This window comes from Phaethon lepturus, unplaced genomic scaffold, assembly GCF_000687285.1.
Source record: "Phaethon lepturus isolate BGI_N335 unplaced genomic scaffold, ASM68728v1 scaffold13092, whole genome shotgun sequence".
Taxonomy (NCBI): Eukaryota; Metazoa; Chordata; class Aves; order Phaethontiformes; family Phaethontidae; genus Phaethon; species Phaethon lepturus.
In genome coordinates this window covers 1-26,387 of record NW_010522646.1, presented here as the reverse complement: position 1 = coordinate 26,387, position 26,387 = coordinate 1, and the positions used below count along the sequence as shown (strand labels likewise).

At 40.7% G+C, this 26,387-nt stretch overlaps 2 protein-coding genes across 2 annotated transcripts in view; one reads left to right on the top strand and one right to left on the bottom strand.

Annotated features, from left to right (window-relative positions):
- The window catches only part of NCBP1 (nuclear cap binding protein subunit 1, 80kDa), a gene marked incomplete at its 5' end in the record, with an annotated part of 29,599 nt that extends 13,053 nt beyond the window's left edge, over window positions 1–16,546 (top strand). The window contains 13 exons of the mRNA XM_010281875.1: window positions 320–430; window positions 1,692–1,756; window positions 2,488–2,550; window positions 3,879–3,953; window positions 5,056–5,159; window positions 5,994–6,116; window positions 7,342–7,444; window positions 8,784–8,877; window positions 11,410–11,513; window positions 12,188–12,302; window positions 14,744–14,887; window positions 15,296–15,409; window positions 16,305–16,546. Coding sequence (XP_010280177.1) covers window positions 320–430; window positions 1,692–1,756; window positions 2,488–2,550; window positions 3,879–3,953; window positions 5,056–5,159; window positions 5,994–6,116; window positions 7,342–7,444; window positions 8,784–8,877; window positions 11,410–11,513; window positions 12,188–12,302; window positions 14,744–14,887; window positions 15,296–15,409; window positions 16,305–16,418 — 1,329 coding nt within the window. The remainder of the gene's footprint in view (window positions 1–319; window positions 431–1,691; window positions 1,757–2,487; window positions 2,551–3,878; window positions 3,954–5,055; window positions 5,160–5,993; window positions 6,117–7,341; window positions 7,445–8,783; window positions 8,878–11,409; window positions 11,514–12,187; window positions 12,303–14,743; window positions 14,888–15,295; window positions 15,410–16,304) is intronic.
- A 3,658-nt stretch (window positions 16,547–20,204) lies between these two features.
- On the bottom strand, window positions 20,205–25,307 carry XPA (xeroderma pigmentosum, complementation group A). The gene is made up of 5 exons (XM_010281874.1): window positions 25,256–25,307; window positions 24,428–24,533; window positions 22,668–22,833; window positions 21,927–22,044; window positions 20,205–20,457 (listed from the first exon to the last, which is right to left on the bottom strand). The coding sequence occupies exons 1-5, from the start codon at window positions 25,305–25,307 to the stop codon at window positions 20,309–20,311; spliced, it is 591 nt and encodes a 196-aa protein (XP_010280176.1). The 3' UTR covers window positions 20,205–20,308.
- Between the last annotated feature and the right edge of the window lie 1,080 nt (window positions 25,308–26,387).

Here is a 26,387-nt window from a genome sequence, read left to right as displayed (position 1 = left end):
GCACTGCAATAGGTCATATTGTAACTATGCCCATTTCTACAGTTAAGTGGTGTATTTGTTAGACATAATAGATGTGTATAATGCTGGTGTTGTGTTAATATGAAATGGTAAGGGCATTCAGAGTGGACTGTATCAGTACAGCATAGGGTTACCACTACCTTTCTAAGTTTTTCTCTCTTTTTCCTGGAACATGCATTTGATAGAATAATATGGGCCTTTTGGGGTATGTAATTGTTTAAGATTGGCTGCTATTGTGAAGATGAGGGTTGTGCAGGCCACGCTGGACTGTGCTGTGATTCTGTGCCTTCCTCTGCTACAGGTAATATTTGCAGAATTGTTTCAACTTCCATCTCCACCGCACATTGAAGTCATGTACACAACGCTCCTGATTGAACTGTGCAAACTTCAGCCTGGCTCTTTACCACAAGTTGTATCCTTTCTGTGCTGCTGGAGAGCATTTATAAAATGCAGTCTTTATTTTGTTTGTTCTGTAGATGATGGGATAGCAATACATACTGGCAGTATTAATATAATTCATACAGCAGCTGCATGAAACTTTGCCTGTAACACTCACATGAAAGAATAGCACAGCTCATTTAGCACAGGTCTAGATTTGCCAAGTGGGCAAGACTCTTCAGCTTTCTGGACAATGTTCTGGTGCTTCCCCTGACCTTCCCAAGAAGGGCTGTCTCTGTGAGGGTATAAAATACAACATGATTTGTCACTGGAGCCTTTTTAGGTCTGGACAGTGTGTGGCATGGTCACAGATGCATTAAAGGCTGAGAAGGAAAGGAAGTGACAGACTTGATCTTTTGTTCTAACAACTGTGTGAGCGCTCCTGCTCTTTTTTTTAGTAGGAAGTGTAGCAGATGATTTAAAGGAACTTGCCTGAGTTCCCACTCAGTGCTCCCACTAGGAGCATTCAAAAGGTCAGTAATCATCTGTCAGCTCAGACAGGGTGGCTAAACGCTGAGGAAGGAGGCATGACTCGCAGCTAATTCTGGCTGTTACATTGCCCCTACTTTGCTGCCATTTTAGATCGTGTTAGATCATCATTTCAGATCAAGCTACAGACTCTGAGAATGGAGGGCAGTTAACAGATGTCTATCCACTGGTAACTTCATGCCCAAATTTTCATTCTACTTCAGGATACCACTCACTGTTTCCAAATCACATAAGCTCAATGATTAGGGCTAAGTCTATTTCTAGAATTGGGCAGACACCCACGCAGACAGTTTTAACTTAAATAGAGACACTGTAAGAAGAATAAAGCCTTTGTTGGATAAAGTCAGCGTAGACCTACTTTCTCAAGTCTTCAGTGATGATCAAAGATTGTTTAGGGATAAGCATCAACAGCAGCCCATGAAGTTAGACTGGTGAGATTACAGAACTACTCCACAAGGAGGTTGGTGTCTGTTCATTTCAGTGCAGTTTTGCTTGTCAAGTGATGCAAATTCTGTCTTTCTTTGGAAGAAACCAACAGTTTTGCTGCAATTATGGAAGAAAACCATACTGGGATTAGAGAGTAGGATGCACTATATGCTTCATCTTTTTCCCACCGTGTACCTGGTTTTGGAGTAGACCAGGGAGCTTTCAATACAGAAATTTAATGACATTCTGTTCAAAAACTGAAAGGAAAAACATCTGACTTATCTAATGCTTTTCTGTTAACCTTAATGAGAAACTTTCAGCTTGCACAAGCCACAGAAATGCTCTACATGCGTTTGGATACAATGAATACGACATGTGTGGACAGGTAAATGTGTTTTGGAGATGATACAAAATATTCCTCAGTATCCAATGTACAGGAAATATGAAGAGGCTGTGGAAAGAGTTGTCAGAAATCCTTGTTAGAGCTTCTTGGTGCTATTCAAAATGTCTTCTGGGCTCTGGCTTTGAGCAATCTAAAGAGCAGGTAGATGACTGACTGCTTGCCTCTCCTTCCCAGAAACACTCCCCCAGAGGTCACAATACTAGCTGTCTGTACAGGACAGTTAAGATTGGTGACATCTTTTCCGTGTACAAAGCTGCTCATAGTCGCATAGCACTCCATTATTGATTACTATGCTGGCTCCTCCATAGTGATCTGGAAGGTGAGTTGGAAGTGGAGTTAATGGCGTATGTGCCACCCAGAGGAGAGTGGTGGTCATTTTGCCCTTTGAGTGAAGTTTGCATTGTGCAGGAGAGGTGTTAATTACTCATGAAAAATGTGAAAGTTGCATATTCACGGTGAGTTTACATTTTAGTTTAATAGGTCATCTCTTTATATGAAACAACAGAACATGACAGGCTATTTGTCCATAAAAGTTTCTTCCTGACTGTCCAAACTCAGTCCTTTGTATCTGTCAACATAAATTCCTGTTTAATGCTGTAATAGCTTTAGAGTTTAAGCTTTTGAAAAGTAGAATGCATTTATAGGAAAGTCTCAATGGAAAGTTTTCCTGCACTTCTGGCATTTAATGGACCTTTCTTTTTCTTTCAATAAAGATTTATTAACTGGTTTTCTCACCACTTGAGCAACTTCCAGTTCCGTTGGAGCTGGGAAGATTGGTAAGTTTCTCTCCTTTTGATTCAAACCCTGATACTGCGAAAACCTTAAAATTTCAGACTCAGCCTAGTGGTCCTGTTAATTGCTTTCCTCCAGCAATTTCCTTCAGAGGTCTTTCTTAATCTGTTCACCACCACTCATTGGTAGATTATCAGGATAATCTCGTTAGTCACTGTATTGTCCCTGGCGAACTTGGTGATCAGTCTCAAGCCACAGCAAGTGTTCCCTAAACAGTAGAGGTTGAAACATGATTTAATTTGTCGTGCACGCTCAATCAGTTGCTAGCAAGTTTTTCAAAATGGCTCCCAATTTACTTTTAATGATTTTCCTTGACTCTTTGCGTCCTATATACATTCTGTAATCTTGCTCTCTGTCCTACCCTAAACCTTTCATTACAACCTTTATCCTTTAGGCCTTGTGATCTGTTTCCCTCCTGTGAAATCCTAGCACCCAAAGTTCCATCAACTGGCCCTGCCATCTGTTCTTACCATGCCAAATCTTGAACTCGCATCTCTAGCAGGAGTTCCCTGTACTCTATCAATATCTAACCACAGGTTCCCATGAGCTTTCCATTTGAGTTACCCATGTAGCAAGAGAGATCACCTCAGGGTTAAGTCCTCCCTATGGTAACTTCCGCACCCTGCCACTGTACATGCTTTCCATAGCTGATCAGCCTAAGTGTCTTTGTGGAGAGGGACGCAGCCCTTCTTGTGATACATTTTTGTGGCTTTACTTAAGTTTCTTGTCTTGTCCTCTTGGGGTTAAGTGCTTGCTGGCTATCCTAGTATACAGCCATGTTGACCAACTAGGCAGCAGTCTTCAAAGAGATGATTTTTCTTTGCCTGGATGTTCCTTAATGGCAATCTTTCTGTGAGTTTCTCTCACAATCTGCCATTTTTTCACAAATCTCACTAAGTGACTGTATTTGAGACTCTTTTTTTTTTTTATCTGAAATGCATTTGAAATCAGCCAGAAGTTCAGTGAAATCAGTGTGAGGGAGGAACAGACTATGAAATCACACAAGGTTCTTTTCCTAAGGAAAGGGAAAGCCAGCTAACTGTAAGCACAAATTATTTTTAATCTGGTGGGGGAATGGAACCTACTTGAAAATATATCACACAGGGATGGGATTCCAAGAATGTTAATGGCTAATATGGAAATGGCGATAAACTTACCCTATTGTCTTAAAAATGCCTATACTGTGAAACTAAGTGTTAAGTGCTCCAGTTGTCCTTAGACCATGATTGTTTTGTACCTATTAGACCAAGCCAAAAAGAGACTAATGGACAAATTCTTTTGCTAAAAGCTATTGCATTCTGTCCTTTGATAGGTCAGATTGTCTTACTCAGGACCTGGAAAAGCCCAAACCCAAATTTGTGAGAGAGGTTTTGGAGAAGTGCATGCGGTAAGTAAGATCTTTTGATAATTGCATTCAAGCCAAAGTTTGATCTTTGCTTCTGGATACTGTCAGATTCTTTTTAACTTGAATCTTCTTTTAGGCATGTCTGTTCTTACAATTCAGTTTCATTTAAGAGATATCTGTTGTTCATATGGCTTTAGTCTGGTTTACCTGTTGTAGAACACTACTTTAGAGAGAGGGAGAAACAGGTGGAGCAGATAGTAGTGAGCTGTCTGTCCTAGGTATGCACATCTGTAGCTACAAAAAGACGTGCTTCACCATAGGTGTGGGAAGAAGTAAAGTTTAGGCAATATTCCTGGAAAGTATTCAGCATTCACAGAAACAGGGGGAACTGATCATTAGTTACACTAACAACTGAGAATCTAATCTTGATTCCTCTGTGTGCCTCTGATGTTCATTGACCTTAAAACAGACAATTCTCCAAACAAACAAACAAAACCCCTAATCCCAACAGCTAAGACTACACAATCAAGGCTGGACTTAAAATTGTTGAGATGGAGGGATATAGGAGAGAGAAAGAGCAAAATGTTCAAAAAAACCAATGTTATTCAGCATTCTACATGAAAACGTTCGTCGGTTTTTGGGTGAATTCAGTATAGGAAGTGTGAAAGTATTGTGCTGCAAAATGAATGCAATTTTTCTGTGGCACTCTTCCATTTCACTGAAAACTCTGGTAGCAAAATTAAGCTTTTGGAGGAGTGAAATAAGCTGGAAAGTAAAATGAAGACATCCAGTTTAATGTATTTTCTGCTTTGAATACCAATGTATTATCAGTTTTCTGCAGCACATCTTAGGTTTTTGCATAAAACATCCTATCAGGCAATCTAAATCTTTGCACAAGCTAAATTAATTGTATGAGGATGAAACTCTAGCGTCGAAGAGTTCAGATAGAAAGCATCTACTAGTAAGTTTGGATTACTTAGTTCTTACTAACCAGCAGAAACTACCATTCTATTGTATAAACATCCTGATTTTTTTTTCCTATGGAAGTTAAATTCAGGAAAACCATTATAAAGTAGTTACTTTAGAATTACTCCTAGTGTTATTCCCATTTTGACTCTACTGCTGTGAAACTTGTTATTTCCAGACTCTCCTACCATCAGCGAATAATAGACATTGTTCCTGCAAGTTTTTCTGTCCTCAGTCCTGCTAATCCAGTGTGCATTTACAAGTATGGAGATGAAAGTAATAGTAAGTGTTAAAGTTACTGATGGGTCAAGTTGAAGAAAATAGTGTTTCAGAGATAGGGACCACACCAAGTTGACTGTAATATCAGTTGTCTTCATGAAGAAGAATACAGCTGAAATAAATATGCATGGGTAAATATGTTTCACATGAACAATTAATATATATTAAGCCTATATCTCTGTAATGTAATAGTCCATGTTAATTTATGAAGAAAAGAAAATCCACATACATGGAATTACTCTTGCTGAAGTGGCTGTGGTGTTCTGCGGCATTCTTTGCCAGAAGTCTAAAATTGGAAAATTCATCTATTTCCCCTGTTTGGGCACGATACTATGCAAAAGTCAGCATTTGAAGTCATAATGTGGGTTTATTTTTTGAACTTCATGAAACAGTAGAAGATTTTACCAGTCAGCTTTGTTTAATGAAGCATACAGATGCGGCAGATGATGTGAAGATTGAGATGGAGAAATACCTTGTTACTCCTTTTATTACTCCGTATAAAGACAATCCTAAGCATAAAAGTGTCATCATCAAAGATACAATGAGGATAAACGAGGAAATATTTTATTTTTAGGAAGTTGGTGGAAGCTGAAGTAGAGCGTTCAATAGGAGGGTGATTACCTGACCTCTACTCTAAAACTTCCACTGGAAGTTTTGAATTTAATGTGAAAACCAGGAAGCATGTTGAGCAGTTTTCTAGAATAGTGATGTGGACAATGATGTTGGAAGCAGGTAGTTTTAGTTGTAGCTGGGAAGTGTACTTGTTTCTCTGAGAGGCAAACAGATGTTAAAAATACTTGCCTTTGACATATTTTTGACCTCTTTGCTTTTGTTTAGGGTCTCTTCCTGGATATACTGTGGCACTCTGTTTAACAATCGCAATTAAAAATAAGGCCAGTAATGATGAAATCTTCAGTATTTTAAAAGATGTGCCTAATCCTAACCAGGATGATGATGATGGTAAGATACATGTTGTTAGGCTTTGGCAGGCTGTAATTTCTTTTGTGTGTGGACTAATCTACCATCCTTTGGAGCTATGGGTGTGGTGGTTAACAGAACTGTATGCTTTTCCTTCTAATAGCTGGTTTCAATTTATCCATAACTGGAAATAATACACCATTGTTAGGGTTTGTTGTAAACATCTTGCATGCAGAGGCAGGCCTATTTTTCTTAACAGAGGTAACCTGGTGCTTGAGATGTGTTTTCTTGTGAATATTGACAGAAGTAGCATGAAAAAATTTAACATTTCATTTGTCTTCAGCAACAGAGTGCATTTAATGCTGTTATCCTCACCCCTGAGATTCAGTGCTTGTGATTCCCTCCCCTCTATGCACTCCCATGATAGATGAGATGGCCAGCACGCTGGCTTTAGTCTTCCATAGATACAAACTCATGATGGGATACCACTCACATTCTTTTTAGCTTCGCAACCACAGACAGCACTGGTTTGTAAATCCTGTGTGCTTTAAGGGGTGAGAAGGAGCGTGAGATCAAGAATTAAGAAATTATCTTCATAACGGGGACAGCTTCAGTGTTTCTGTAATATTTACAGATGTTCTGTTATGCAAGCAGAGAGCAGCAACAGTCCATTTTTTGCCCTGGGAAAACTGTCATGTTTCCTAATTCACTTTAGGCATCACCCACTACTGAGTGCTCTCCCTCCTGCCTGTCTTCAGTTGCAGGTAGCCACAGTTACAGGAGCGGGACTTGACACCGTTCACCCCTAGTACCCATATTTGCTATGTACACTTGCTGGACCCTTCTCCCATGTCATAAATAGCCAACCTCTGTATTCTAATCATCCTTATCTTCCCCTCTCCTCATCCACTCTCCCTTCTATGGTCTGCCAGGCCTTCAGCCTGATGCGTAACTGCAGTTTCCTTGGCTGTCTTTCTCTGCTGCTGTCCGCCAGTGCTGTTAGTGTTGGTAGGGTGGCTGCGTCTCCCATAGCTCTTTTACTGACATGGAATTTTTTCTGTATGTTTTCCCCATGGCAAAATGGGAGCCTGAAGATGTGCACATTTTGGAAAATCTTTACTAGCTTCCTGCTCAGCCTTGCAAAACCCTGTTGATGAAACTCCTTTTTGTGAAATTAGTTAAAACCATAAGTTATCTCTACAGTTTTATGAGTAGCTTATGTGTTCTACTTGGAGTACTTACAGTTTCGACTTTAAATAACTTGCAGATGAAGGATTTACCTTCAACCCTCTGAAAATAGAAGTCTTTGTTCAGACTCTGCTCCATCTAGCTGCAAAGTCTTTCAGCCACTCCTTCAGTGCCCTGGCAAAGTAAGTGTAATATGTGCATTATTTAAGGGCTTACAGAACTGTTTAATTCTGACAGTGAAATGCATGATAAAAGAACTGGACTGCAAACTTCAGCAATGTTTTAGGTGCTCCGCAGTGCAATATGATTAAGAGAACTAGTGACACTGCTGACTGAAGGAATGGCAGTGTAAATGCTAGGTTATATACATGAATGGAATTAACAGAAATGTGTACATTACAGCTGTGTGACAAACAAATGAGACAGGGTTAGAACATTACTCCATTTTAGAATTACTCATTTGCTGATTAAGGTGAGGAAAAAGGATTTCTCCTTACATTTGAATGACTGGGTAGCTGCCACCACAGTGTCTTGTGCTATGACTATGACTCTAGAACAGTTACATCTGTATAAAAAATGAAGAAAGAAAAAATGAAACTTCAAAGCAGTCTGCTGTAAACTTTTTCTCTACCAAAGCATGGTAAAACCCATTCTAAAACACTTCAGAGTGCATCCCTTAAAGGTACGCTTTAACTTTTAAAGAATTTACTGCACCTTTTTTAGCAAAATGAGATAAAATAACTAATTTATAATCTTGTGTGGTTTAAAATTCTCTTGAGTGATCTTGACATATGAAAGGTAGTCACATGTATCTTAATGAGTTATTTCTGGCTCTGTTTTTAAAGTTATATAAAGCTGTTACAAAAACATGCACCTGGGAGCTTTATAGAGGTGTTCAATGTTCATAAGAAGCTGTAGGTAGTAACCTGCAATCAGTAGTACAAGAGGCAGGGTGATATGAGTACACAGGGTCATGGTATTTTCAGTGCTGTACACCAACAGTGGCAGCCATGAGATCAAAAGAGCCTCTTGTACTTTATAGTTAATGTTACAATAAGCTGGATCTTAAATGCTCTGTAGCAGTCAGTGTAACTCTGCTAAAATAGAGGTTTTTAGTAGCATTTCCTTCAAAAAGAGACATGGGATAAGTGTCTAAAGAATGTGTGGAAACACCTATCAAGAGGAAGGTCTAAGGCTCAAAAGACAGCAAATTTTGTTCCAGCCAGGTATAGATGAGCACATGAAGCATGAACGTGCCTCCTGCTTTTAGGAGTATGAGAAATGTAGCCCAGCTTCAGGGAGTAGGTTTACCACTAAGATTTAAGTTGCTTTTAGGAGCCATCATGTTTTTGTAGCCTATTTTAGCTCGGGATGGTTATGTTTTCCAGGGAATAGTTGTTCAAGAATTGCAGCAGATAGTCACAGAATTTTCTTTTGGCCAAGCTAAACCACTTGTCTTGTATCTGCTACTCTTTTGACCTGAGTCCAACCCCTCCACTGACTACTTACATCTATTAAAAGGTTTCATGAAGTCTTCAAAACACTTGCTGAAAGTGATGAGGGGAAACTCCATATTCTGAGGGTTGTATATGAGGTTTGGAAGAATCATCCACAGGTAAGAGGTTGCAATGTCAAGTATCTTTGAGTTTCAACTCACAGAGGTCATATTTAATAAATATTACAGTTTGCTTTATATCCTTTAAAAATAACTTGTCTATTGTAATCTTATTTGAAAGAAAGTTCAGATTGTATTTACTGTTGTTACTAGTGGCTAAAGTGAAGGCTTGACATAAAATATATACCATCAGTCAGGCCACCTCTTCCTCAGAGTTCATTGTGGGAGGGCAAGGGCTGTCATTCTGATTCAGGTTAATACTATGCTGTTCGTCACACAAAAGAGTAACTTTGCTAAAATCATGTTTCTGTTCAAAGTTGGAAAACAGTGTAGATGTGTCATTTGATATAAGATGTAGATCTTGTGTGAAAAGCAGGCCACATTCTTAGAAATGTGGAGACCTGGGGGTTTTTAGGGCTGTTGTGTTTTTTTTTTTTTCCCAGTTGCCAGTGAAAGCCATACAGTTAACTCCACAAAGCTCATGTTGGAGTCACTGTTGTGCGTGGGCAGAGTCAGTAGAGCTGCAGTCAGTGGCTGTTCAGATCAGTCTGACAGTGGCATGATTATGTTCATTCTTGAGCCAGAGGAAATAACACCCTAAAAGACCTATGAAAAATGCCTCAGTTGTTTAAGCTTGTTCAGTTTCTTCACAGCAGTTGTTTTCTCCCTCAGCTGTCATTCTACTATAAATAGAAATCAATAAGGAACTCGAGCTGAATTTGCTTGCATTAATTATTTCACATATTCCTTACTGGTATGTTTGTGTTGCACTTCATTGTGCTTGAAAATGGACTATACCTTACAGCTGCATAGGCCATACTTTCAGAAGTGCTGCCACCAAGAACAAGAGATAATCCTTGCATCTGCTCCTGGACCTGTGGTCCATTCCCTAGGGGTAAAATGGAGCACCTAAAAGATACCTATGCAAGATATTGCCTCTCTTCTAAGTACAGTTGAAATATTAAAAAAAAAAAAGTATCTTTTTAATATATTAAACTTGCTACCCAAATTACTGACCTTGAAAATGTGACGATTACAGTCTTACCTACTTTTTACTTCCATTTAACTGGATCAGAAGAAATTACATTACTGCAATCTAGTATCTGTATCCTCTTCCTTTTCATTTCGTTGTATTGCAGCGTGACCAAACTGAGATGGAAGTTTCAAACCCAGACGAAATAGTCATGTTAGATTTTTATGAATAGATCAACATTGCTTTAAAAAATACTGAGTGCAGAAGTTATGAAGGTCTGCTGTTCTACTTGATCACGGAACTTATGTTTTCCTCTCTTGCATTTATTGCACTTCAGTCTCTTGCTTCTGGTCAAGCATTTTCTTTTCTGAGTCCACAACCTCCCTGGCACAGAGAAGAAATGGTGCCTGGACAGCAAGGCACTTGTCCAGAGTCTGTTTTCATGCTGCTCGCCCTACTCCCATGTCTGGTTTGCTTCAGACTATTGGCAGTATTCACAAGGCATATAGTGCTAATGAGGGATCTCTGCAGCAGATAGCGATTTAGCAATAGGAGTCACTAGTCCCTGGACCTCTAAGTAAGGTTGTAGTAGTGACTTTACAAAGAGGAACTTTAACAGTGAGAGGAAATGCTTTCCCAAAATCCTAGGTCTGTGTTTCTAGGAAGATCAAGCTAAGTAATTGGGAATTCTTCCTGGCAATACAGAAAGACAAATAGAGCATAGGATGCTATCCTGGGACTTGAAAATTGAGTGCTGAGTCTTCTGTATGATTCATTCAGTTATTTTAATTTTCCTTCCTTAAAAGGAGCGTCGTTACACTTCCTTATTTGACAATGGGTGGTTGTAAGGATAAATACAGTGCAGGCTGTGGTTTTTAGATACCGTGGCATTCAAGCACATGAGTAACTAAGATAAGCCTTTTTTTCTGAACAGCTTGCAACTGCTTTAGTCAGTAACTCCTCTCCGCAGTTGCCTGCTAGATTGCTTGCAACCCCCCAGAATGATGGCAGTGCCTGTAGCTTACCACAAGCTACTACATTGACTACACAGCACTGGCTCTGCCCTGAAATGAATAGGTCCTGTAGAGAAGAGCTTATTGTCACATTTGAAGACTGTTGCAGTTCAAGGAGAGTAGGCTAACAGTAGCTCCTTCTTTATGGTGATCTGACAGGTGTATATACTCGTGTTTGAGTACTTTGATGTCAAATACTAGGACTTATGTCTCTCATGCCTTACTTCCAACTATGATGTTTGTATTTTTTTGCTTTTGTAGGGAAGTATGTAAACAAAGAATGATCCGTCACTTTCACAGAAAATAGAAAAGGTCATTAAACAGTATCAGAATGCTTTGCGTAATTGATACAGATCCCCTAGTTTGAGCAGTTTTAGGCTAGACAACCCAGCTTCCTGAAGTATTTGAAATTACCCAGTAATATCACTAAGGTAGAGTTGCATCAAACAATCTCTGGTTTTATCTGAGGCTGAAATACTTTACACAGATTGTGTGAGTGAGCCTTTTTCTTATTTGAATTACTCTGATGTCTTTCACAAAATACAGATGATTGCTGTGCTTGTGGACAAAATGATTCGGACACAAATTGTTGACTGTGCTGCAGTAGCAAACTGGATCTTCTCTTCAGAGCTTGCACATGATTTTACTAGGTAACAAGAATTTGTCTTGGGTTGTTACTTGCCTCTGAATTACTATTTTAAGTGGCCAGTACACAGTTTAATCTATGAAAACTGAGTAGTAGAAGAAAAAAGTACAATTAAGCTTTTGCTGCTCCTACAAAATACGTACTTTAGCGTTTTTATTTCTGAGTTGGGGTATGAATGTTTACATCACACTGCATGAATGTTGCTAGCATGTAATTTTGCAAGTAGTCTCTAGGCCTGTTGAAGCACAACACCACTGGAACTATTTCTAGGCGAAGTCTGTTGCTGTGTGTTATATAGCTGCTAGCTGAGTGTGGTCCTGGTCTTTGGTTGAGGTATATAACTTGTATCACCATTGATACATTGCTTATTGAAAACAGAAGTGTTTGGACTGAGAAGTCAGTTTGATGTTGGTAGTCTTGTAGTATGAGTATGAAATAAAATGCTGGTTTGGAAGTGTATTGCAAAAAGTAAAGAATGAAATGATTGTTAAGCTTTCTTATATTACAGGTATGCTTTCCTGTATGCTGAATGTTTGCTCACTTTAATAGATGTCTTAGATGATACTAAGGTTTTTTTTTAAATTCCCCCAGATACATTTTTTTTGTAAGAAACAACATGTAGTTTTCTATCTTGGAGTAGTCTGTCATGTAGTGTTTTGAGCTTTGTGTCTTTCCTAGGTTTTATATCTGGGAGATCTTACATTCCACAATTCGTAAGATGAACAAGCATGTTCTGAAGATTCACAAAGAGCTGGAGGAGACCAAGGCAAGATTGGCCAGGCAGCACAAAAGAGTGAGGGTTTTTTTTGTAACTTTTACTTATGTCAAGCTAAGTTATACAAACCTGCATGCTGCCAGACTGACACACAGTTGGTTTTGGTAAGGACTGAATGTTTTTCAGGAAGCATGTCTGCAGACATATGGTCATCTGTAGCACTAAGACATCAAAAACCGCATGCATGTTCTCAGTCCACCTTTCTAATGGTAGCTATGACCTAAGAATTCAGTGAAGTCATTAAGGGAATTCACATGTATTTGCTCTGTTCAAGCGCGCTCTCGGAAGTTTCTCCTCCAATTTGAGAATGCCTGTCACTTGCCTTCTAATCTAGATTCCCATTACCTTATTAGATAACAATAAGAACAGTTACAACTTATTTACAGTAAGTTCTGTTAAAGAGTACTCCTGTGGCTTCCATGCAGAAGTGCACGGAAACAGCTATTTGCTATTGAAAAGTTGGCTGTTACTGTTCTTCTCATGGATGCTGCTGGATTCTGACACTGGCATCTGTCACTTCCTTCCTCCAGCTTATTTTTCTGAATACCTTTGCATGGTCTGAGTTACTATATACAACAAACTGATAAGCAAGTAGCCACTGTTGTGTTCTGTTGTCCCAAGTGGGACTGTAAAATGGGGTGCGAGAGTGTTTTCTGTGGCAGCAGCAAAAGACAGGGCCCAAGGAAACTTGGCTGAATGCGATACTTACTTGTGGTAGAATTGAGTCAGTTTATAGACATATTGAGAGTTGCAGAAAGTAAGAGAGGATTTCTGTGTAGTCTGTGAGTATGATTAGCTGCATAAAACCCTTAGCTAGCTCCAGAACCTTGAACAAAATTCATGTCAGAATTTGGCACATGGCACAGGGGCTGCTGATGGTTTTTGAAGGAACATGCACAGGTCAGTAATTTCTCCAGAAGTTTCAATTGAGAGATAGCTAGTACCTCACAGTTTGCCAGTGTTGGTTCATGCCAGCCCCTTCATCGTCTTTTCTTCACTCCCAGCCACAGCCATCGTAATTGCTTGCATCGTCAGTCTACATTGATCAGCTGTTAATAAATGCCCGTGATTATTGGAGACCTAGATGCAGTCATTGATCTTACTGTGAGGCAAAGACCTTCTCTGGCATCTCTAAACAAATATACCAGTGTTTTCATTCCTGTACTTGCTGCAGCTCTTTATTGCTGAGTACTTTAAATGATTATTTTGCCAGGAGGAAACAGTTGCATGCAACAGTGAGTAGTTCTGCAGGCTTTTGCTCTGCTGCATGATCATTTCTTTTAGAGGAAGTAAGCCGTCAAGTTTTGATGTTCCCATCATGAAGTGGATTGCCTTACTATGGAATGAGTCCAAGGATTATATGCTTTCTCTTAGGTCCTATTGGTCCTTTAGCATTTTTAGTTCAGGAAATCTCTGTAGATGGGGGAAAAAAGCAAGTTCCTATAGAGAGAATACAATTAAATTCTCACTTGCTCTGGTAAGTCATTTTTATTTTTTTATGCTGATTCAGAGCTGTAACTATCTTCTGATTTGTGAGTTTCATGTGCTGTGCAGTAGTTAACACATGGCCCTATATTTGTCACAAGTTGCATATGCTCCTTTTATAAATATTTGAAGTTTTGAGCTGTTAATTTATGAGTGTCTTTGCACAGAAACAATCTTATGAGACTGAAGCAGTGTCTGTAGTTGAATGTACTGTTATCCATCAGATTCTGCCTTTCCTCTTGTATCCCTTGTAGTCTTGTGTAAGACTTTGTTACAGGAGCTCCCAAGTCTGGTGCTTATGAATATTTGATGGCTTTTGTTGTTGTGTTGTTTTGGTTTGGTTTTGAGGCAATGAGGACATGCCATGTTCCTAGTTAGTAGTTTGGTTTCCATGCTGACCCTTTCTAGCCTGAGAACCATCCCTTTGATCATGGATATAGGGAGTCCCTGCTTTAACACCTATGCTACAGTCTCTAGTCTTTCTTTTGCGTTGACCAATCGGGGTCATCTGAGTTCTTACACAAAGAGCTTTATTTTTTAGAGCTGTGAGATTTCAGAACTGTTCATTGATGGAATTACCTGCTGTGCTGCAGTGGACACAATTTAAAAAATCTTTGCCAGATTTATTTTTAAAAGCTGTTTATTATCTGGTAATGATAAAGTCAGTGGGGGTATTATCTTTTTTTGCGTTTCCACTAAATAAAAGACTAATCAATCTTTAAGCTTGCGGTGGTTTCTCTGAAACCATGATTGTTATTTTTTTTCAGGGCTTTCCCATGTTGCCATTTTTCCTTCCAGATTTCTTTTCTGAATTATACTCAAAGTAAATGTCCTTCAAAATACAATACTTACCAAGCTACAGAGCAGTTTCAGTTGCTGTTCTCCAGACTTTTTCACATGTGGAACCAGAGGGCATTAACAGCATCCACAGGTAGTCAGGTTGCTAGTTAGTCTTGTGATGTTGTCACTTACAGCGAGACAGTGATGATGATGATGACGACGATGACCGAAGCAGCGATCGGGAAGATGGACCGCTAGAAGAGCAGATAGAGCGCTTGCAGGAAAAAGTAGAGTCAGCCCAGAGCGAGCAAAAGAATCTCTTTCTTGTTATATTCCAGGTAATGATGGGCAAAGTCTCTTTTCACTTTCAGGTTTTAAAGTTACTGGATTTATAAGCTTTCAGTGTCATTTTTATCTTGGGCATCTTCCTGGAATAAGAATATGGGGAGGGGTTGATGGGTTTACTGTGGGCTAGAGTCAATCCAGATCATCCCCTGCAATGACTGCTTCTGAGCAGGATCTCTTCAGTTTCAAGTGCTCAGGAACATAGGAGTTCTGCTAGCATACAGTTTCCTGAACAACCAGAGGGTAACTGGATTTTATTTGCTTACTAAATTCAGTATTTGCCAAGCAAAATAAATATTCTCACATTGCTGTTCAAAACTTTTGTCGCCCAGATCTGCTTACCTGAGGTTAGGATCCTGCTTTCATTTGATCAGACTAAGTATTTTTTTCCTCTCCTGCAGCGTTTCATTATGTTGTTAACTGAGCACTTAGTGCGCTGTGAGACTGGTGGAATTGATGTATTTACGCCTTGGTACAAGAGCTGTATAGAGAGGTTGCAGCAGATCTTCCTGCAGGTAAGTTTCATTTCTCAGTGTGGAAGGCTGTGGGCAGGGACGTGCTGGGTCGGCAAGCTCTGTGGCTGGAGAATGGAGCAGTCTGTGAGAGCAGCAGTAGGTGGCAGCAGCACATCTTCTCTGAAGGCTAGCGTGGGGCTGGGTCACAACTCCCTAGTTCTGGCCACATGGCTGCCACAGGCTGGTGGAGTGACTGGTCCTTGATTAATTCCCACGCTGTGAGCATACTGCAAAAAGATACCGAGATGTGATCATGAATGTCGCTGAGCTCTTCTTAACTGTGTGCTTATAGTAAGGGCAAAGTTGGAGCAAACAAGGATACTAAAAATAGATGTCTTTTAAATAAGTGCATTAAAATATTGCAGAATTCCTTTTAATAAGATGTGTAAATATCTGTTAAAAATCTGTATTAAATCAGGTAACAAGCACAGGTGGCTGGATGAAAGTGATGGTAATAGAAAATCATACCTGTGCGATCAGAAGGTATGCTGAAGAATGGGAGTGGTGGTATAATTCTCCCCTGAGCTGAACTCTTCCCTGGTAGTAGATGTGGCTTCAGAGGAAAGCAAATATCAGGATTCTCCTGGGATATCTCTGCAGTTGCATGGTGTCCTGCACACAATTCAGGGTCCAGGAGTGAAGAGCTACAGAGAGCAGAGTGCTTCTCAAAACAGGATGTCAGCACACGCTTTTTTCTTGCAATCACTAGTGGCTCTCCATTATGCTTTTTCTTGTCAGTAGCTACACTGTTGTGGAAGTGAGATGTGCTTAGCCATTTTGATTGAAAACATTTGACCTGTGATTCTTGCATGTCTTTACTTCTCTGCCTGTTCTTATATAAAGTTAAATGAAAATAATAAAGGTTTGTGTTTTGTTTTTGTTTTTTATCTGCCAGCATCACCAGATAATCCAGCAGTACATGGTGACCCTAGAGAACCTCCTGTTTACAGCTGAACTGGACCACCACATACTGGCTGTGTTTCAGCAGTTCTGTGCTCTGCAGGCTTGAGGATTATTCATGCGCAGAGTCTTGTCTGCAGGACTTTGATGGCATTTAATCTTTTTTTTTTTTTTTAACAGTAAAACTTGACATGGGGATGGAAGAAATTTTTGACTAAAACTGGCTTTCATGTGCTCCTATATAAAACAATACAGTACTCTAACCAACAGCAAACTGTGTAAGCATCATAAGCCTTACAAGATATGACTGACAGGGGATAGACGTGAAGTAAAGTGTGAATTTTTTTTGCTGTCTTTTAATTTGGTTTGACTCTTGGCTTCATGGTAGTATTTTTGCTTCTCCCCTGTTTTTATAAAAATAAAAAGCAGAGAAAAAAACCAAAATGAACCAACCAAACAAACCCCAAAACAATAGAATTTGTTCCCTCTGCCGAGCCCTTAAAGGCATTGCAGAAATGAGAAATAGTTCATAGTGTTTTGTGAGTATGAAAGGGGATGCACCTTCTCAGTGAGCAGTGTGGTAAGTTCTCTAGTATGGCGTAGGCAAAGTGTCTTAACTTTGGGCATGTGAAACACTTGAGTTAAGCTTTCAAAGTAGTATAGAGCATATGGATTTGTTTATTACCAAGCCAGCTAGATTTTCAGAGTTTGAAAGAACATGGTTTTAATACAGCTGAAGTATGTTTTTTTTAAATGTATTGTCTAGTGTCTTATTACAGTAGCTACAAACTGTAGAGGGACTTCATGGAGAACTTCTGAAAAACACAATCCTTTTTGCAGTATGGTCAAAAAATCATTAATTGCTTCTGGCAGCAGCCTTCACTGGTAAATAGAGACAGTGAGCAAGGGTTGGAGTGGAACAGACTTTTGACTTCCGTACTGCAAGCCTTACCTGGGTGTTGGGAACTCCAGCCCCAGATGCCAGGGGAGAGAGCAGGGCAGCATTCAGCTTGTTCCTTTATTTCAGCCTGTAGCTAGTTGGGCTGCCAAGCTTGCACTGGGCTGGACCTGCAGGAATCCAGAAATCTTTCTGGCAGTGACAGTGGATGAACCAAGTGCCCTCACCTCATCTGGCTTAGGAACAACTGCTTGGCGGTGGCTGCATCTGGTACCCTTCCCTTGCTTTATAATGTGACAACAGCACATGGCTCCCATGTCTTCAGAAAGCATTTTAATGCTAAATTAAGTGATATCTCACAGGAGACTTAGACTGGGAAAACACAACCTGAAAATAGAGTAGCCTTAGTTTTGCGTTATGCAAGTAACATTACATACATGAACGCCAAACCGGAGTGGTCTGTATTACAGTAAGCAGTGATGAATGGCAAGGACACTGCCTTAGGTGCTCAGGGCTGTCTGCGTGCAGTGTATTTCCAAGCTCCTTATGGTCTCTTCACTTTGCAGATGAATGTTTAAAGAATTTCATACTCAGTGCTATTGAGTTTAAGCTTAACAAGTGATGAGCTTTGAGTAATTTTGTTCCTGTACAAATTATTTTTTCCAGTATGATACCTAGTAATGCGTTTCATCTGTACGTTGACCAATTGACCTCCTGATCAAGTGAGGAGGGGTAAAAAATGGAACTTTCTACTTTGAATGTTGACCTAAGTTTGTGTGTGGCCTGTAGCGATCCGATATATCCTCATAGGCTTAGATCTGTTACTTCTGCTTTCTTTGCTTACCCTTTCCGATTTGATTGATCCCTCTGTTCTTCCAGGGTATACTGTTAATTGTTGTATATTTGCTTTACGCAAGGGTTTTGTCAGTCATGCACAGACTTCTGCTTCAAATCTTTTTCTGTTAACGTTCTTGAGTAATCAAATAGTTTTTTTTTTTTAAAGAAGCATTTAATACTGTAGAGGTTTTAATTGGGATTTAATAGGTTTTTTCCACTGGCTTGCATCAGTATCAGAGTGCTGATTTTAATTAATGGTGAGGGTCCGACTATAAATGTGACTTCTGTAAAACTGATAATGCAGTTCGAACTTGCAAACCTGTAACTTCCTCTGAGCCTTGACAAATACGGGTGCTGGGGATCCAGTTGCAAATGCCTGAGCATAATCCTATGATTTAAAACCAAATAGCAGCGTCTTTCAAAATTGATTTGACTTCCGTGGCAAGCATGGGCTTTGATTACATTTCTTGAGTCTGTTGGAAATGTTCCCCTCTTTGTAGGTGGCCTACACCTGACTTGACTGGGAAACTGGATCTGTAGGAAAGAGAACAAGACGCTTGCATAGCGATACCAGCAGCTAACTGGAGAAACGGAACTGCTGAAGCATGAGATGGGGATAGTGTAAAGATGCTGTAGAAATGTGGTGTGGTTGGAAAAAAAATGCACAATTAAAGACAAAAATAAATGAAGGTGAAGCAGGTTGCTACTGGGAGTGTTTGTCCTACCTGGTTGGGGTGGGGGCGGGTTGGCAGTGTGGAGGCACTGAAGCAAAGCAGTTGTCGCAGGGTTACACTGGTGTTACATGTGCTACTGGCTGATCCAACATGCGTCCCTCACCTGCGCAGCCACGTGAGGTAAGCATGTGTGCTGCTAGGTGCCAGGAGGGTGCTGATGTGGACATTCTCCCTCTCCCTTGCCACCTCCTGTCTTCTGGGCTGTGCTGCTGCAGGAGATGAGGCAGGGGTGGGCTGGTGGTCCTTACTGAAGGGTGGCTGCTACAGCCAGCCCACATGTGATTTGGCAGCAGTGCACACCACCCAGCTTATGAGAGGAGTTTTGGGACCCAAGATGGCACCAAGTCACAGAACCATGACCTGGAGAACTGCCTCCAAAAGTTCTGCCAGGACTTGCCTCCTGCCCTCTGGCCAACTCCATGTGGCACTTTCCTAGGCCTTGCTGGGTGCCTGAGTCCTCTGTGCTTGGTGGGAAGGCAGGCCACTGAGGGCTGCAGACGATGGGACAGCGTTGGAGAAGTGAAGGCATGTTAGTGGAACCATCACCTGCCTGCCCAGACACCTTCTCCTGTAACATTTCAGTTCTGCACTGCCACAGTGGCCCAAGCTCCCCCAAGAAGTCTGCAGAGGTTTCACAGAGATCTGCCCTACTTACAATGGCAAAGGAAGAAATGCAGAGCAGCTGCCTGGAGCATGTTCCTCTGCTTCAGCCATTTCTGCAACAGCTGTAAGAACTGAAGATTTGCAATTTGAGAAGTTTGAAAGTAAATCCATGCTCTACCTAAAGCAAACTTCAGGTGCACTTAGAAGGATCTACCTTGGAATGCTACTTCCGCCCTGCTCCTCCAAGGACAGGCATTTGTCAGAAGTTTGTAAGTGGAAAGGATAAGGTTGTACAAGAGCCACCTTGGTCTCTGGTCCAAAATGTGGGGAAAAAAAGCAGTAGAGAATACACTTAAGGACTTTCACCTATGAAACATGGTATACATGTGTCAGCAACCTCCCCAGGAGTACACACCTTTCCTTTGAGAGAGAATACTCCTTTCCCAACTAGAATTCTCTTTCAGTGGACTCTTCAAATCCAAGCAAGGAGAACCTGCCTCATGACACTGTCTCCAACCACCACAGGAGGTGCTTTATCAGCTAGTTGTCCTCTGCCCACCCATGGCAAGTAATGGGAACTGTAAACCAAACAGGACAAAATAGAGCCTTCCTCCTCTATGGGAAGGAGACAAGGAGTGGGAAGTTCACCTTATGTTTCAACAGTGTATGAAGTACAATGATACCAACCTGGCATACAAGGGACCAATTTACTGAACTGTTGAAAAATTTGTCATATTCTACCCCAAGATTTCACTTAAAGGCCAAAGCTTATTGTTCTGTACAGAGCTTCTTACAACTGACAAACATCACTCTTCACAGAATCTGGCAACAGATTGTTCGTAATTAGCATTTATTTGACTTGGATACAAAATACCATTTAAAAGATAATGAAATTTGAAAAAGAAAAACCAAAACAACAGATTAACACTACATTTTCTCATAAGTTAATTCCTGGCCACATACAGTACATGTCTTTTTATATGTATCTTCATCAATGTTTTCTTCTGGTCCATACTCATGTTCGTGTATGCTAGCTTCTTTCTTCCACAAACTACTCCTCACGGCACGGCGGAGTTCTGATGAGAAATGCAAGAAAGATTTTAAGATTTTAATAAACATTAAATAATGGTTAATAAAACTCAAGCTAACCAACTTTTTGAGGACTACATATGATAATCTGCTTTTGCCTGTCTTCCATAAATTCTGGGTGAGAATACACTATTGCAAGAAAAAGCTCTGACTTGCCTTATACTCTTCACCATTGTTTGCATATTTTAATGGATAAAAACTACACTGACAGGAGATCTCACAGGAGAAGATTTTCCATTTGGACTAAGTACATGTTGCCCACTGCCTTTTCACATGAAGCCATTCAAGGGTATCCAAAAGCGGGTAGGTGGAATGCAGAGAAGTTTTCATAAAACACCTCATTGTTTTACATGACCAAGGAGGAGTACTTTTCATTCAGGTCACAGTAAGCCTCCCAAATGACCTGGCATTCTCTAAGCTTTATGCCCAATAATGCGAATTGCTGCTTGCAGCAGCCGCAGTGAAGTTGGTGGGTTTGCAAGAGCACAGGCTGGCAGCTGAGCCCAAGATATTATTCGGATGTTGCAACAGGGTGGCAAGCAAACCAAACAGCAAAACAGAGTCATGTTTTGAGCCACGCCATTTGGGCTGCAACCTTCATCATGTTAAGGCCTGTACTTGCACTGAATTCTGGCATCTTGGCTACAGTCTGCTGCCAGTCCTGCACGCTGAACACCAATGGTCAAGATAGGGGTTACTGACTCATTCTCATGTTCTGCCTCCTCCAGACACTACCAGTACAGCCAGCTTGAGCTTTCTGCCTCTGTGAACGCTGACTCAAAGTGCAGCATGCATGCTATGGGCAGCACAGACATCATGGTAAGCCACAGCTCTTGCAAAGAAACAAACATGCAGTCTTTTTTAAAATCACTAGCAGAAAACTACTGTGCTGAAAGTATTCTTCAAAAGCTCTACCCATTTAATACTCTCCTAAAATACTCTTTTATCAGGGAAAAAACAAGGATAACTAGCAGTAAAAAGAGCAGCTGGGAATACTGTGAACAGTGGGAAAAGGTACTTCCTTTCTTCATTTATTCTACCTGAAGCCATATATATAACAGAATTATAGCCCACTGCCACAAAGGGATATCCATGTTCTCTGCAAATCAGGAAAAGGAACAGGAACACTCTATGGCACATTCTGGATCATACAAAAAAAAATTTTACAAACACCATAAAGAACTACTGTAATTGATTTCTGCCACGTACATCATGTCCATAGGACAACAGGTAATTCAGGTTGGAAGGGACGTCATCTGCAGTCCAGCCCTCTGCCCAAAATACTCAGCTATGAGGTCAGGCCAAACTGCTCTGGGCTTGCCCACACAGCTCCTGAAAATCTCCATTTTGCCACACTGCAGATTTTCTAAATAGTTTTAATCAGATGCAGAAACAAATTCAAACAAACAGAACTGTACCTTACTTCAGGTAGTGCAGTATATGTTTAATGCTTTACCTTTAACTTTCTTATCAAACTTCTTCTGTTTCATCTTCTCTCTGCTGTCACGGCGGAGTTCCTTTGCTTCTTGCAATGATTCTTCACTACCCCAGACTTCAAGAGAACGCTTGATTACCTACAGGATGGACATACATACACATCTATGTACACATACCTAAGTCAACCCAGTCTTGCATCTGCCTGCCATTTGCCTTTTTGCTCTCGACTTGCAAACACAGCATTCCTTCCACAGTAAGAGGCAATGCTGATTTTTCAGTATCAGCTAGATGTAACTTACTCAGGGAAGTCAAACCCAGCTCTAATTTTGTGCATATTCAACTAAAGCAGCAGCATTCCTATAAAAGTAGCAAACAGGAAATGACTAGAGCCCTGGAAAATCTACTTGCCTTTCCTGCTGCCTCTGAGGGCAGAGCTGCAAACACGAGGCCACAGCTACAAAGGGCCACACACGGCAGTAGCTGCCCCACGTGTTTCAGAGCAGCACTGAAAGGCTGTGCACTTCATGACCTGTAACTGAGGTTGTGGTCCATACACATCTTTAAAATGCCCCCAAACACAGACATTTTTTATGAATTTGGACCACAGTTCCTCTTTAACTATACAGAAAATTTACAAAAGCTATACATAATACACTTCGCTTCGACAAAATCATTCAGAAATCAGAACTGAAGTGACACATTTTGGCTACCAAAGTTGTGCAAAGGTAAAAAGTCTGCAATGCACTAACAGTTTCTATACCTGTAGTTTTAAATAAAGTTTCATGTCACCCCATCGTGAATTATGAGGGTTTTTCTTCACAATGAATCTGAGCACCGGTTCCCTCTTGTCTAAGTCACAGTCTTTAAGAAGATACTCTTCTTTTGCTTCTGTCCTTGTTATAAGCTTATGTTTATCTTCAGCATCTCTGGAAGATGTAAAACAATGGTAAGAAAGCTACACCTAAACCCCATTATTAACATCTAAGTCCCCATCACTTCTAACATTCCTGAAATACAGTCAGCCCTCATCCTCTCAGTTTTTAATGTACGCAAGTAACTTCGGATTCCAACAATCTAGCTAAACTCCAGCATAGGTCTACTGAAGTTGTTTTAAAATTCTCCCATTTGAGCAAAGAGTAGCTGAGAAGCCTGTTTTTCTAGAAAGGCTCTTCTTCCAAGAAGGAGTAACTGAAACTTAAAAGGAGTATGAATAATTTTAGTTATTCACCTAACCCAGATGCAATTCAAGAGGACAGAACAAGGCTGACACATGGTCAAGACAGAAAGAATGTGTAATGTGAGACAGGTCAGATCACCTGAGAATATACACACTCCATATGCTTCTAGATCCCAGAAACAGATTAGCAACAGACAGGAGCACTCATTTCTAAACGCAAGACCTCAAAAGATTGTAACTTTTACCAGACAGATAATGAAAAACTGTGTAACCACAGCAACATTTATGAGTTAATGAAAAAAATTACATTTACGCAATCGTGACCGAAGTGTAACTTGAATTGCTTGAGCCGGAACAATTTGCCAAATGCTAAGTGCTAGCAACGGCCATAAAGGAAGTAGTGCTGCAAATGTAGCTTTACTAGAATTCAAAGTTCACAGTAAAAGCTAATGCACTAAGGAATCTCTAAACATTCAACTCCAAGAGCTACTTAGTCAGATGGAAAACTACTCCTAGGCTCCAAGCCCTCTCCACTGTGTGCTTCCTCCACCCATCTTACCCTCAAGCGTCATGCCACAGCACTTAGTCTCTAATGACTGTGAACTGCCTACACCATGTGCACACCCCAACTGCTCCCTGTAGTAGGCAGGGAAGCTCTCAGAGAACTCCTGTGATCTTTTTTTTTTCCCATTCACCCATTCATTCCTACAATCCTGTGCGGTTGGCTGCATCGAGATTACCCTGGTTATCTCAATGGCTTTTGGAGCATTTTCTGTATTAAAGATAAGAGAGGACGGACTGCCTTCCGCTCAAGGACAAACTCCTGCTTACCCTGCAGGTCAACCAGTAACCTCCCATGGGGGTTCTGCCCTTTGGCTGCCACACTCCCAGCCCACTCATGCTGACCAAACACTAACTTCACTTGGGTTAATTCACTGGGACAGCAAATAGTCTCCTAATCCTGGCTCCACTTCAGAACACCGGTATTCTGTGTTCCATCAGTTTCTCAAATAGCTCTAGTCTGCAACCAGACATTAATCTCCATGCTGACAAACACGCCAACTGCTCTCAAGACATCATGTTTCCATGTTATGTAAAAATCTCCTGACATCCCCTACCCTAAGACAGGCTCACGAGACAAAGCTGCATTCTGCACTTCCATAACAGAAAACACAGAGGTTATCGCTCAACTTCCATTTACTTTTTCAGAAAGTATTAAGTTACTGAAAAATGTCTCTTTGCCAACAACCTTTTTAATTTAACAGAATGATTTTAATTAACTAAATTACAGCCAGCAATCTTTACACAAAATAAAGCTTCCCTCTCCTGATTATTTGTAATACCTGCAATTATCACATGTTGCCCAATCAAAGTGCTGCATAAGGTAGGAATCCATGAATTCTTTGCCACAGTCTCCACAGATGAGATAGTCAAATTCTAGTACAGGTGCTAATGGAAAGAAATTTTTTTTTTAAAAGGAACTACCATGTTAAAAACAAGCATCTGGAATTGGTATTACAGGCAATTTTACTAAAATTTACATTATAGTCTTGTATTTGTTACACACCAGTTTCACTCTTCTATTGAAGTTTTCCAGAAAGATACAGTACAAATTCAAAGCCATTATCATGCAATCCCATCTCCGCTGGTCTATTTCTGTTCTTGCTGGTAGGTTCACTGTATTAAGTATTAGATTTCAACATTCAAATGCACACATTTGTTTCGACTTAGCCATTGTTAAAGTAAGAAAAAATTATCTTCATTTCCCCATAAAAGGTCTTCATATCCCCTCCTACAGCTTTCTCCGTTCTGGCCCTCCAAAATATGCCCCGATTCACAGAGGACATGCAGGCAGGAACAGGAGGAAGCAGAGAAGGGGATACAGTTCGAAGAGTATGGCTAGAGCAGGAAGCAGTACAGGAGCTGCACTGGCATCAACAGTCCTCAGTCCTGCTCCCGTTTTCTTCCTAGCTCACAGCCACACCTGCCTCTCCCTAAATGAGCTCAATGGAGGCCTGGGGCGGTTGGCAAGGTTCTTGTCCATTCCAGCTGGCAGAAATGGAGGTGGATGGCCAGAGAGCTGCTAGGAGTGGAATGGGGATGGAGCTCCACTACAATCCTCTCCCCAAGCCCTCTCAGCACTGCTCCAAGCCCAGACTCATCCCAGTTGCCGGCCATCGCTTCTGGACGCATCCTCGCCGGGTGGATCACCTCTAGCGTCATCGCCATCTGCTTTACGTTCCGTGGGACACCAAGAAATATGTATTCCAGTAACTGCAGCTATAACAAACGTTCCATTAACAGTAACATTGTAATTCTAACAGAAAATTAACACATTTATACGGTTTCACGAGCTGAAAGTGAGGTAATGCTGCAGAATATTAACAATACCTGAAACAGAAGATTAATGCTCGATATGCAGCACCATACATTTTTAATTGCGTTTGCACTTATAGCAGATTCGATCCAGCAAAGACGACATTTTATGCCAATTCAGTCCTACTCGCGACAGCAGGATGCTCAGTACTTCACATAGTCATGCTCTTACATCACATTTCCATCTTTAAGGCAGTACTCCCGAACATAAAGACATTTTATTAAGACAATGACATTAAGGATTACACAGCAAAAATGGCTCCAGTGCAAAGGCACCCCAGATCTACTTAATTTATTGTTAAACATCAGCCCCTCAAAAGTAGGGCTGCTAGCTGTTTACCCTCTTAATCAGATCTGGTGGTGATTCTAACAAAGAGATACACTGCACCAACAGCCCTGCAGCTGATTCAGAGCAGAACAAAGCAAGACAAAGACAATCCCAGAAAAGTGGATCTATTTTGGGATCCTTACTTCTCCGTTATGCTTTTTGGAGGGAGAGTATCACAAGACAGTATGTTGAAATTCTCCACCAAACGATCAGCAACTTGGCGTCAGTACGTTTTATAACGATAAAAGCTGGCACTGCAGCAGTGCTCTCATCTTGGCATAAATGCTATCAACCTCAAAATTCACAGAACCGACGAAGCCGCGCAGATTTACACTTATTTTGGTCTCAAAAATTAGAATTCCCGAAAGAAAGAGTAGAAAATGTTTATCGGGGAAAGGGAAGAAAAAAAACCCAACTGCTGTACCCAAGGGCACTGACGGCGTCCCATTTCCGCGGCTTAAAATTCCTCATTTTTAATTGCCGCCTATTTGCTAGCTGCTTTAATGCCGAAAGAATCGAACGCGCCAGAAATTGAGCACATCCAGAAAGACGCGTTAGGAGGAAGAAGGAAGGGGGAAAAAAAAAAGAGGGGGGAGGGG